At 39.8% G+C, this 13957-nt stretch overlaps 1 protein-coding gene across 2 annotated transcripts in view; it reads right to left on the bottom strand.

Moving 5' to 3' along the window:
- ADAMTS9 (ADAM metallopeptidase with thrombospondin type 1 motif, 9) overlaps positions 1-13957 on the bottom strand; it is a 162660-nt gene that overhangs the window by 119290 nt on the left and 29413 nt on the right. Inside the window, exons 4-11 of one of the 2 annotated variants that reach the window (XM_004676000.2) lie at positions 12450-12739; positions 10407-10490; positions 10195-10310; positions 9106-9146; positions 8892-8997; positions 6285-6431; positions 4987-5128; positions 2695-2799 (exon numbers count right to left, since the gene is read on the bottom strand). In XM_004676000.2, the coding sequence (XP_004676057.1) occupies positions 2695-2799; positions 4987-5128; positions 6285-6431; positions 8892-8997; positions 9106-9146; positions 10195-10310; positions 10407-10490; positions 12450-12739 (1031 nt within the window). The remainder of the gene's footprint in view (positions 1-2694; positions 2800-4986; positions 5129-6284; positions 6432-8891; positions 8998-9105; positions 9147-10194; positions 10311-10406; positions 10491-12449; positions 12740-13957) is intronic. The other variant, XM_004676001.2, reaches the window with a different exon arrangement.

Raw genomic sequence — 13957 nt, 5'->3', positions numbered from 1 at the left:
TGGGACCCTGATCCTTTCTCCCTTCTCCCCAGGGGTGACCACAGTCCTGGTGTCCATCATTTCATCATCATCACTACTTTTACAGCAAGCATATAAATCACATCCAATAATACGCAGCAGTTCACCTTTAAGCAAGCAATAATATTCAGTATTTCAAGATATATTGTTCTATCTTGCAACTTACTTCCACTCTGCACATTGTGGTTTTCAGACTTATCCCCATTAAAGTGTTTAGCTCTATTTAAGACCGTACTTTCAAAAAATTTTTCTCCTGCTTCTTAAATTAAACTGTGCTCACAGTAGAAACTTTCAGAAGGTACAGATGATTTATCTTATAGACAGAAAAAGTCTCAAAACTACCCACTCTTTTCTATAACTTTCACACCTTTACAGATGAGAACACAGTCTACAAAATAATTACCTGACCTGTTATTTTAACATAAAAATAATCAGGAGCATGTTCTCATGTACAAATTTTTAATCAGCATATAATATTTCACTAAGTGGAGACTCTCATTTGCTTAACTTTCTGTTATTGGGTATTGGCATGCTCCTCAGGCTTCCTAGCATGAGTAATACATAAAAGAATACAACTGGCCCTCCCTGGTGGCGCAGCGGGTTAAAGCGCAGCACTGAGAGGCTTAAGCTACTTCCACATGAGTTCGATCCCCGCCTGCCCTGGAGTGACCACATGGCGTGGCAGACCTCTCCTGACCCGCCAGCTGCTCCCCTCAGCAGTGTACTTCGTCGATCTGTCTGTTCTGCTCCCCACTGTCTCTGGTGAAACCTCTCACCGCCTCTGGCATGTACCCCAGTTCTGTATGCATAAATAAATAAATCTTTTTAAAAAAATGGGGCTAGAAGGAATATATATAAACACTATAAAGGCCATAAACCCATACCTATCATACTCAATGGTGAAAACCTGAATGATTTTTTTCTCTGAGATCAGATACAAAATAAAGATGTCCATTTTCATCACTATTATTCAACACTGCAATGGACTTCCTAACTAGAACACTTAGGCAGGAACTTGGTAACCTGTTCATGAAAATTTTCTAAAACAAAATTCACTTCATCATATTATTAAGAATTTTTTCGATTGCTTTTTTTAAAAATAGCAATAAGATGTCATAAATATATACAGTGAGTGTGTACATGCCTTTATATATAATTTTTGTTAGGTTGTTTTTGGAGAAAGCTGTAGTCTCAATTGCTGAGGTTATCATCATCTGAGAAGTGGAAACATGAGCCGACTTAGTCACCAAGTTATGTATAAAACTGTTTTCATTTTAATTTTTTATTCTGTATCAGACTATGTATTTTTTCAAAAATCCTCTAATAGTCTCTAGCTCATATCACTTTATAATCACAAGATAAATGATAAAGGAAACCAGTAGTACTATTTGACCACTGAGAACGGAAGGAGCCCAGTGACCTACCACCCTTTCAGATAAAGCAAAGCAGGAACTTAGGGTAGAGTGGGAAGGGGAAGGATCTGTCCCAAATAAGTGAGGTCCCTATCTATAAAGCCAGAGAAGGGTGAGTCAGGTTTCCTTATCTCTTAGGACTTCTTCCATAGAAACATCCTGGCCTATATTGATTCTATATAGGTAAATGGAGGAAAAAGACATGAGATGGGAATATCAAAAACAAGTACAGTGGAGAAGCAAAAGAGCGAAAACAGGAAAAATATATGTAAAATTGACAAGAAACCCAGAATACAGTTCAAGTGAGAGAATGCCATTTTCCATATGGGTTTGAAAAAACTCAGGGTTTTTAATCTAAAACTCTCTCGGAATCAAGTATTTGACAGTAAGCATGATGATGACATCACTAGTCCACTAGCTTTTTACATAGACAACAGGTACAGAGGCTGAAATAAATATACATAGGTGTGGGAGACACTGTTATTACTGGAAGTACAGTAGCAGACTTTGTATTTTTTAATTTTTGCATAGAAAAACTGGTTTGGGGAGGTGGGGGGCCGGGTGGTGAGAGAATTCACCAGAGACAAAATAAAGAGCAGAACAGCAGATTTACTGAAATACCCTGCTGAGGGGAGCAGCAGGTGAGACAGGAGAGTTCTGCTGGGCCACATATAGGTCAGCTCCCTGGCTGGGGACTGAACTCAGACTGAAGCAGTGATAGTGTTGATACTTAACCCTTAGGCTGCCAGGAAGGCCCAGCAGACTTTGATTATTAACAAGTAGGAACCCAGTATAGTGAGCTCAAAATTAACATTTGGATTTATGCCTGGTGAGATAAATAGTTCCTTAAAGGGATCAACACAATTTGCAAAAGCCATTTGCAAAAGCCATGTTCACCAGTCGTGAACATGGCAGGTAAGTTTATTGTGTTCCTAATTTTCCTTGATTTTAGGATGATCCATCAATTATTTAAGTACCCTTTACTGCCACAAGACAGATGCAAACAGGGAAGAACTGAAACACACCTCACCTTAAATATAACTATAAATTGAAATGCAGGTTGGGGTTTCAGAAATGTATGGCTTAAAATTGAGACTGAAGTAGTAGTTATGTATTTCATGTAAGCTTTCACAGTTTTCAATAGTAAAGTTGACCCTTTGGTTTCAAAAATGTAATACACCTACTAAAACATTAGCTTAAATTCTATTCAGTGCTGAAACCTCCTGAAAACCAGAAACAGAAGGAAGGATGAGGGGTGACTTGCCTTTCCAGGCTCGCACTCGGTCCCGTCCGCCCAGGGTGTGTGCTGAGTCCGGCAGCCTTTGGGTGTTCCGTCCATGTTGTTGCACCAGAGTCGTCGGCACTGCATCTGCTCAAGTCAGTGATGATGTGATTAGACCAGAGCAAAGAAGACAAACACGGCTGTTAATCACATTTGGCCAATGACCTAGAGTAGACTGGAAGTGGATTTTCCCTCTCACTATAGTAAATGATAAAACAGTCCAAAGGAATCCAGCAAGCAACCCATGTACCCATTTCTCTGTCTGGTAGAACTTGAGGTGGTATAAAAGGTGTCCAGAAGGCACATCTTGTCCTCAGTAACATCTCCCCATATTACAGAGGAGGAAACCTAGACTCATGAGACTAAGGAGCAAGCTCATTCACTATATACTGAAATAGTGGGGGTCTCAGTTTGGGTTTGAGATGATCGATGACTGAAGATTAAGTTTTCAGTTATATTGTGATGAACTGTTATTTGACACCAAATGGTGTTTTTGTTTTTTTTTTTTCAATTAGCTAACAAAATATGATGATACTTTCTGAGAACTTTTAGAGGTTGTCAGAGGAAAGAAGATACGAAATATTGTGACATATTTCCAGAAAACAAAAAGTATAAACAAAACATAATGCATTTCTGTATCCACCACCCAACTATAGAATGAAAACTTTGCCACATCATTGGTCCAAATATCCACCAGCTGAGCTCATTTAAAGGTAGAGTTGAAACTCCTGCATCTGGGACCCTGATCCTTTCTCCCTTCTCCCCAGGGGTGACCACAGTCCTGGTGTCCATCATTTCATCATCATCACTACTTTTACAGCAAGCATATAAATCACATCCAATAATACGCAGCAGTTCACCTTTAAGCAAGCAATAATATTCAGTATTTCAAGATATATTGTTCTATCTTGCAACTTACTTCCACTCTGCACATTGTGGTTTTCAGACTTATCCCCATTAAAGTGTTTAGCTCTATTTAAGACCGTACTTTCAAAAAATTTTTCTCCTGCTTCTTAAATTAAACTGTGCTCACAGTAGAAACTTTCAGAAGGTACAGATGATTTATCTTATAGACAGAAAAAGTCTCAAAACTACCCACTCTTTTCTATAACTTTCACACCTTTACAGATGAGAACACAGTCTACAAAATAATTACCTGACCTGTTATTTTAACATAAAAATAATCAGGAGCATGTTCTCATGTACAAATTTTTAATCAGCATATAATATTTCACTAAGTGGAGACTCTCATTTGCTTAACTTTCTGTTATTGGGTATTGGCATGCTCCTCAGGCTTCCTAGCATGAGTAATACATAAAAGAATACAACTGGCCCTCCCTGGTGGCGCAGCGGGTTAAAGCGCAGCACTGAGAGGCTTAAGCTACTTCCACATGAGTTCGATCCCCGCCTGCCCTGGAGGTGATCACATGGCACGGCAGACCTCTCAGCAGTGTGCTTCGTCTATCTGCCTGTTCTGCTCCCTGCTCTGTCCCTGGTGAATCCTCTCACTCACCGCATCTCTGGCCTGTACGCCAGTTCTATATGAGTAAATAAATAGATCTTAAAAAAAATATATAACCATGGCTAAATTTTACTCAAGGTTTTTAATTATTTCCATGAAATCACAGTATTTCCAAACTTACCAAGCTCTTGAAAAGTCTCTCCTAGCAACACACACGTACACACACACCAGAAGCCCTAGGAAGGGGCAACCCAAAGCAGCACATTCGGCTCCTCTGCAACCTCATAGCCGCCACTGGATCATATCCCTGGCCCAAATAGCCAGCCGCTAAGCTGTCATCTCATATGATTTCAAACCCCTGGTGGTCAAGCTGGACAAGCTAAGACAGGGAAATGGGTTGCCTCACAACTTAGCCTTACTCTAGAAGAGTTCCTAGAATGAAGATTACAGGTTCGCTGGCATGAAAGGAGACAAAAGAGAAGGGCTGGGCCCTGCAAACCTGTCCTCTCTGAGCTTTTTTTCACTTGTAATGTGAAAGTGATAAAGGCTTCTCCTTTCCCTTTGGGGGCTTTCATGAGAGTGAGCTGAGAAAATAGAGATGAAGCACCATCTAACGCTAAGAACCACATACTTATCATCATCATCATTATTGCTGTTACCATGAGCAGCTGCTGGCAGGACCATTCTCAACTTTTCCATGGGTAATGTATGTTAGCGTTAGACTACAATGGAAACTGTAAGTAAAAGGACTTAAGTAAAAAGGACTGTAAGTAAAATAGACTTTGCAGGTGGAAATAGCCCCAAACACTTACCATATATGGGCACACCTGAGAACCGGGGCCAAAAATCAGTTCACATTGTTTATTCACGTTGTAGAGGAGGCCTGGTAGTTGCGGAGGCAGAGAGTAGGGTCTGGATTCAGGTTCATTAAGCAAACACTCGCCATAACCAGTGCTATGGAAAACAGAAAAAAAAAAAAATAAACAGATGATGAGAGCAGTAGATGCCAGGCTCTGAAAGCCTCCAGATGCAAATGAAGACCTTTCCACCAGGTGAATGGTAGAGATGCTCTTGCTTTATATTTGTTTCTTTCCTTTTCATCCAAGGTGAAGTCCAGAAGCTCAAGTTATAATTTTGGCATACACTTGTTTGTGGAACCATTGTCTAGGCACACAGCAAAGCCAGCTGCAAGTATGTATCTCTTACAGCATTTGTCACACAGAGAGGCAATTTTCAGTTTACTTTTTGCCATCTTCTCAATAGACTGAAAACTTCTTAATGGCAAAGGTAGTATCTTTTTATCCAAGCATGGGCCCTGACCATAGCAGTGGTGCTTAGTAAATGTTTACTGAGCATTTGAATGAGTGAATCAATGACTAGAGGAAGAAACAGTTTGGACTATCTGCTTTAAAAAGAAAAAGCAACCCTCTGGTTCTTTGTCTAGTCTGCGACAATTCTGGAAAATTCACCCAGTGCTTTCTGATTAAAGAAGACCCCTTGTCCTCACGGTTGCAGAAATAGACACCAGTAACCTTGGGACAGTCACTTAACCTTTCATCCACATGGGAGAGAAGAGCAATAAGTCTGACATGTGGATATCATATAATGTAATTGGATCTTTGAACAGCTTGACAGGCAACTTAAAAAATAAAACAAGAAAAAAGACGGAGAGAAGGAAACAGAATGTTCTCAATTCAACAACATGGGGTCTGCTGCAATTTTTATCCACCCACATAACCTTCTTTGTGGTCATCTCTCTACCCTACTCCTTTATAAGCATAAATTTCCAAGTTCAAAGCACATAAATATTTGTCCTTATCATGAAATACAGCCTCTCCTGCAAGACCTGGACAGATGTCATAATTTTACCAAGAATGAAGCAACAATTACATATTTTCTTTAGGAGCCCAACCTTTTCTTTAATTCAATCTGCAATCTTTTAAATTCTGGAGAGGCTATAACTGCACAGATGTCAGAGAGTATTTTTTTCCCTCCTCTAAGGAATGCCAACAAAAATAACAACTCAAAAGGAATGCTTGACCCTACATTTTCTTTCCCACAATTAGTTTACTACATGAAGGCCTGTGCTGAAAGTAAGTTCAAGTCTTACTCTAAGAATTCAGTGATATATTTTTGGCTGCACTTTGACCACATCCAGGGGTTGGTATTGAAGTTCAGTGTGGGGGCCATGACATGCTGTGGACTCTTTACTCCTTCTTCTTTGCATTTATTGTTGTCATCATGAGGCATGTTAAACCTAAAGCCAAAGAGACAATAGTAAGAATGTCAATAAACACCAACGGACTTAATTCAAGAATGCATTTGCCTAAGAGAAAAACATTCAATTGACTATTGGACAGAAGGTAAGAAGCTGAATCTTGGTGAGCGAACAAAATTTACTGGATGATTAAAGATGGAGTGCAGTATAGTTCACTCAATTTAATATAACATGCCTTTAATGTCTAAAAGGAGGTAAAGTTTGACTCATTTTTTTGGTTCTGCAGCAGCTCTGAACATGCTGTAGTTGGTGCTAGAAGACAGTAGTTGGAATTCCTAATAAGCTATTAAAAGCCAATTTATAGAGTCAAGAATTTGGCAGGTCATGATAAATGTTGTGAATATAAAGAGTCAGTCAAGTGTCAAACCATGAAGTCAAAACTCTCCAACCATGAGGCTCACTGTGGGTCTTGGCGTCTTTTCCTTTTTGGGTCAAGAAGACAAACACTGTAACTATGTGGATATATCATTATAAAGGTATGCAAAGTCCATGCACAATAAAACCCATTAAAGAAGAAATAAGCATGGGAGCCACAGACATGTCAATTCTGCTGGCTTAACTCAGAGATGGCAGGTAGTTTTATGTTTCCTGCCAGCACCTGCTGCTGGCTTCCTGAAAAATCGGCACAAAAGAATTATTCAACTAATCCAGATTCTGCCCAAGGGAAGACTGGGACAGAGTGCCAGGGTTCTCTTAGGCCTGAAAGGGAACTCGACAACAGCTTTAACATACCTACCACTTTTGGCTTAGCACAGGAAAGAAATGTGTGCTTGAGGGGGTGGGGCAGAGAGATGATAGGAAGCATTTTTCAATCCCGAAACAGCAAACCAATGGCCCTCATGCTAGCTTCTCTGCTCTGGTCATTATCTATGGGATAACCATTTTAGAGAGACTGTCTTGTTTGGGTGACAGTCTTACTATATCGATGCATGGGGTGGGTTTAGAAGTCAGGGAGCAATTCTCTTCACTAGCTCATCTTAAAATTTGGAAATCAGATTAGCTGAACTGCAGACCTGCTTCATACATAAGTTAAAAGGTGGGATAAAACCTGAGAAGCCAATTCCACTCATTTCTCTGGCCTTTGGTATAAACTGACTGGTTAAAGAGGAGTCTGTAAATTAGTAGGATGTTAATTCTATTTCTTCAAGGGGTATACTATTCTTAGGTATACACTGGGGGAAAATATTAATCACATAAGTTCTCTGCCCTTTAATACATTCCTAGCTCTGTAATTCTTTCCCTGTTCCATTGCTGCTTTTTGAATGCTACTCTATCCTTCAGACAAATCTACACCTCCTATTTAAAGGTCTCAAGGAATTTATCAGATTTTACGCAGTACAAAATTTACCCCCTCCTGATTCTGTTAAACTAAGTTTAGAAAAACCAAAAGCAAGCAGTTTACATTAATGCAGAATCTACCAGTCTTGTCTTTGTGTCACTGAGCCTTGTGACTCCACACAGACCACTCTTAAGAACATATATATTTAAACCACTTGCCTATAAAAAATTTTGTTTTTCATGTATTATACTCATGCTTTGGGAAATGCTGGCCATGCCAGTAATTTTCAAACTGAGTTGCAAGAAGTTCTTGAATTTCATGAATGTATTGCAGAAGCCAAAGGACAGAAGAGACAGCTAACTAAGCAGGACCCTGGCTCACCACTGCTGCCAATTGAAAGTCCTTTTTGTTTTCTGAGTATCAGGTACCTGACATTAGTTCCTTTGGAAAAAAAAAGAGAGAGAGAGAATGCTCTTAAAGTGTTTGAAAATCACTAGTAAAAAATATACAAATTATGGGCTTTCCCTGGTGGCACAGAGGGTTAGGATGCAGCACAGCAAGTTGGCCACAGCTGCTTCAGTGATAGTTCAAGCCCCCGCCCCGGATGTGATCCACATGGTGGCAGATCTCTCCTGACCTGCCCTGCTGCTCCCCTCAGCAGTGTGCTTCATGATCTGCTTGTTCTGTTCCCCACTCTGTCACTGGTGAAGCCTCTCACTCTCTGCACCTCTGGCCTGTACCCCAGTTCTGTCTGTATAAATCAATAAATCTTTATATATATATATATATATATTTGTGTATACACATATATGTGTATGTGTGTACAGAAATTATATGTTGAACTGAATTAGAGACACCAGTCTAAGCCTAGGCTTAGACAATCTAGGCCTAACTCCAAAAAAATTTTCTGAGAAGAATTTGAGAAACGATGTGAGCTCCAAATAAAGGTAAATTCTGACACGCAAAATGATATCCACCTGTACTGATTTAAGACTTTTTGAGAAAATTCTTTCTCAAGGGAAATTTCTGTCAAATAGCTGTGCAGCTCTTCACCCCTGCAGACTCAAAGACTGGAGAAGTGCTATACCCTGTGAAGTGAACTGAATGCTCACAGGTTTTGGTCAATCTGAATCAAGAGAAAGTATGGAGAGGAAACATACACGTGGCCCAGCTCATGGGCTATTGTAAAAGCCGTGCTCAATCCACTATCTTCACTGATCGAGCAGCTTCTATAGGGATCGCAGATGGTTCCCAGCTCAGCAAGACCTAGTGAAGGAAAACAAGCAAGGATTCATTTTAAAAAGCCATTGTGAGTTACAGTGAAAACTTGTAGTAAATTGCTACAGACACAGAGGATACGCACAGAAGACTCACCTAAGGTGTCACATTTGTCATGGGCTCTGCAGATATCCTGTCTGAAAGCAAAGGAGACTTAGGGCTTTGAGGACACCAAACAGCAAATATCCATGCAAGTCAACATTTCAGAACTTCTAATTCCTGTTCACCGTAGCACACTTTAGGGAGAAGTGTAATGAAAAAACTAACAAAAAGCCAGAGGGTTTGTAACTCAAAGGAGTTTGGGACTTGTTGTTTTAAGGATTAAAATGACTGGAAAATCAATAAAATTTGAGGGGGAAACAAGGGGTGAAAAGCTACCTAGGGAAATCTGCCATGTGGATAGTCACGGAACAAACAGAAACCTCCAACCGAGACTTTCTCTAATACCTTGGAGAAAGCGACTCTGCTTTCTTAATGAACAGTCCCAATGGTTCCAAAAGTCTTTCACTTAATAGTTGTGACCAACTGTTTGCAAGCTGTGGACCAGGCCAGGGTGCGTCTGAGGGGTTCCACATAATTTTTAAATGGCTTTGAGCTTGTAGTAACTACCATTTCAAAATATTAACAAGGATGCAAAACAATGGCGCTTCACTAATACAAAAAAAACCTTTTAATTGGCAGATTTCACATTTAAAAACAAAATCCCTATTACTGACTTCTTGCACAGTCACAAAATCTAACAGCACTGCACATGTATCCTGCAGAGTCACAGCTATTTCTACCTGAAGAGTAGCTCAATCTGAGGAGAAGCTCTACCTGAAGAGTAGCTCAAACTAAAGAGTAGCTGGCCCCTGTAGAAACCCATTTACTGTCATGCCTGCCTAGCACATTTATTGTCTCTGGGCACCTCCTGGTTAGTGGTTCTTAATCAGGACTGGTTCTGCCCTCCCCTCCCAGGGGACTTTTGCCAACCTCTGGAGAACCTGCTGACTTTCACAGTTGAAGTCAAGAATGCCAATGGTACATAGTAGAGGCCAAGGATGCTGCTAAACATCCTCTAATGCACAGGGTAGCTCTCCATAAATATTCAAGAGACATTGTACTAAGATCGGCCTACCAGGAATGTATGACCTCACCCCATCACCTTGACCCAAAACAGACTTGAGGAATAAGAAATCCATCTACCTTGTTACAAGAACAGCAGTATCATGCTGGATTCCACCTGGATAGTTATTTGAATGCTGCCACTGGCAAAAGTTTTTTAATGTTGTCTGGGCATTAAAAGATATGGAAGGTCCTTCCTAAGTACAGAAAATAATTAGGTTGATCCATGGAACCAAGACCAATTAGATATGCCATTTCGGATACAGATAGAAGAAAGAAAAAAACTTTATTACCTGTTCATTATGAATCACAACTAAGTTCACAATAACAATATTAATTAAATTTCCAATACTTGGGTCTTTATAGATAGAGGCTACCTGCAACCGAGATAAATTTTTCAAAGTTAATTGTGAACTCCATGTAAGCAATAAGCAATTCACTTCTCAAGCTGGGCTCCACTTCTTTTTATGTAACACATGCACTTTGTAGCTCTGAATTTTCTTTCTTTTGACATTTATTAAAAATCTATTTGTAAAATTCATAGATGGCAGTTTTAGATAATGAATGCAAACAAGTTTAAGCTTCAAGGTATCTTCCTCAGTATTTGCATTACCAGGCAACTTAATAGCTCTCCTTGCCAAAATGCTGGCTATTAATTTTCACTCAAGCTCTTTTATCCCAGAAGTTCTGGATTGGTGATTTATAGAATTTCATAGTGATCATGTTTATTGACATAGCTGCTTCCTCACACTTCCACCCACTTATATTCTTGACAACCTAGTAACCTGCTTTTTCTTGCCCACTGTTACTGTTGTTAAGTGAGTTAACATGAAATGTTTAGTACAGACTAGGTTCTTGTTGATAACTGCCTATCCATTTGGGTTTAACATCCACTGCAAAATTCCAATTCAGGGACTGTAATCTCTGCTTTACAAATGAGGAAACTAGGGCTCAGAGCAATGAAGAAACCTGTCCAAGACTATAGGAGTGAGTAGCATAGTAAAAACTCTCACCTAGTCAATTTGACCTAAATAAAGTCCACACTCATAATTGAAATCTGTAGGACAGGTCTAAATTTATGGGGTAAAGGAATTGAGTCTGTAAAAGGCCTGATTCCTTTTTTCCCTTTCTCTCTATCTGGGCAGGACTGGGCTGGGATTGAAGTAGAGGAAACGTGAAGACAGGAGAGGGAGGTGGAGCCAGGATGGGTTGGGAAAACTATAAATGAGAATGTTCATTTATATTTGAAAAAAAGCTTCATATGCATCCGTATTTGCTTAAGGAATGCCTGGAGTTGTAAAGTCCAAGATGACAGACACTGGCCACCTGTGGCCACTGAACACCTGAGATGTGGTTAGTCTTCACTGAGATATGCTGGGCTTCTGATGTTTAATAATTTTTTTTTTTTTGCTGTCCTTTGTGTCTTTTTTATTTTTCATTTTATAACAGTTTATTTTTTACATTATTTTGTACATTTTTTTCTTTCTCAATTGTAATCCCCGCGGGTTTCCCATCACCAAGTCACCCGTGTGTGTTTAATAATTTTTAAATGATAACCTGTGGCTCTCAAAATACATTAGTTCACCTATTTTTTATGTGGCTATTGGAAAATCTATAATTTCATAGGTGGCTTGTATTCTACTTCTATTTGACAGCACTAGTTACAAACATGCAAAAAATACCTGTAACAATGGTGAATCTTTGGAAGGAGCCTGGGAGCCTGGGTACAGACACACTTATTTTTTATTAAGAGACTTTGGCTTTGCTGCTTGATTTTTTTTTTCAATCCAAAATGAGAGTATCAAAATGGAGTGAGAGGTCTTTGGACCTCACCCCGGGGGTACTTAATTAGAACCCCAGACAGGGAACCCTGTGGTTGTCCCTGATTCAAGACTAACATCCAGAGTGTTACTGGAGACCCACACCTCACCATGCAAGTTTGTCCATTAAAGAGGACTGGTTCTGGGAACTGGACAAGCTAAAGCTCACATGTAGTCTCTAAGTCAGTTACTAGCTATACGTGACCATGGACAAGTGACCTAATTCCTCTGAGCCTCAGTTTCTTCTTTACATAATGGGGATGACAATCCTACCTAGTAGGATTAGAAATGATGCCTTTTAAGTAAAAAAACACATTGTCTGACACAGAACAAACATTCGATATTGATAACTACTGTCATTATAAAAAGACAACCATGAGTAACCCGATGTTCTCTTCAGCCACTTGCCTAAATCCTTGCAACGCCAGCCTGAATGACCCTCCAGAGCAAAGGGTGGAAGCCATCCCCCAACGACACATTTCAGGACCTTATAAATCACCTTTTAAATGTACTTACAATTGACATTAAAGTTAAAATATAGTGTTGAAGGTTTGCTCCGTGGTATAAAACCATTCTGTTGTCTGCCACCACCATCACTTCTACAAACCGTGGGTAGGATAAAAAACGTTTTGCTCTTCTGTGGGTCCCTTTTTCCCTTGTGCTATTGTTCTTGTTACCATAGGCAGAAAGCGCTGTTGTTGCTAAGCCGCTCTTCAATGTTGCCACATCATCAGCCAGGCTACGCCTATCTGCCCATTTTCTTGTTCTTGTGTTCCTCTTGTCTTTAGTGTGACTATTTTTGTGTTCTGTAACAAACCAGATGGCATGCATTACAATTCAAGCCACAGCTATTTCATATTAAGTGTTTAATAGGACACATCTTAAAATGATGCCTCTGCAGTCAAATCACAGGCAAAATCAAGTTCTAAACAGTGTGGACTCAGCAGGTGAAATTCTGTCTGCATTCTAAATGACCAAGGATTTGAAATCAGTTTCCCTAGAAGCTTCTATTAATGGTCATTAAGTATTAGAAATCACACATGAATTTAAGGGAAACAAGTGCTTGTGATTCTTTTCATTTGGAAACATAAAGCTTGCTGGGATTAAAGCAGTTACCATTCACTGTTCTTTGCCATAGAGACAGAGCTCTGGAGAATGGAAATGGAGTCATTTAATATACATCACTTTTGACATTCATAAAAATACAATAAAAAGAAGTCCGAGGGGTGGGCAGGTTAGCAGACAATGCAGAGGAACTACAGAAAAGGTATGACAATGTATCACTGTATTATTGGACTCAATTATTGTAATGCATGGAATATATCAATAGTAGCACTGCTATTCAATACCTCTGAATCTTTAATTAACTTCAGGGCTCATCTAAGGAAACAGATTCAATCCAGAGGGTATGAGCAGGTAACACCTCGACTGAGATATATGTCAGATGGCTCTATGCATAGGTTTTTAGACTTTATACCATCTTGTTCCTCAAAGTGTGGTCCATGGAGCAGTAGCATTGGCAACCCTTAAGTGTTTGTCAGATTACAGACTCTCTGGCCACATTCCAGGTTCTGATGAATTCGAATCTACAGTTTAACAAGATCTCCAAGTGATCTGCATGCATAGTAATGTTTTGAGAAGTACTAGTCTTGGATTGAGGTGTATATGGCTGGTAAAAATATTCAGTTTTGGGCCCTCCCTGGTGGCACAGTGGGTTAAAGCATAGCACTAAAATGCAGTGCCACTTCAGCATGAGTTCAGTCCCTGCCCCATAGTTGACCCACATGGCACGGCAGACCTCTCCTGACCCACCCGCTGCTCCCCTCAGCAGTGTACTTCATCAGTCAGCCTGTTCTGCTCTCCACTCTATCTCTGGTGAGTCCTCTCACTGCCTCTGTACCTCTGGCCTGTACCCCCAGTTCTGTATGCATAAATAGATAAATCTTTAAAAAAATACTCAGTTTCAAAGTTATCAACTATTCAATAAACAGAGTAAGTTTAAAAGTGCATGGCAATGGGCCCTC

The sequence above is a fragment of the Condylura cristata genome, unplaced genomic scaffold (assembly GCF_000260355.1).
Source record: "Condylura cristata isolate star-nosed mole 26May11 unplaced genomic scaffold, ConCri1.0 scaffold00004, whole genome shotgun sequence".
Lineage (NCBI taxonomy): Eukaryota > Metazoa > Chordata > Mammalia > Eulipotyphla > Talpidae > Condylura > Condylura cristata.
Note: the sequence above shows the minus strand (reverse complement) of the source record. Positions and strands in the feature narration are given on the sequence as shown.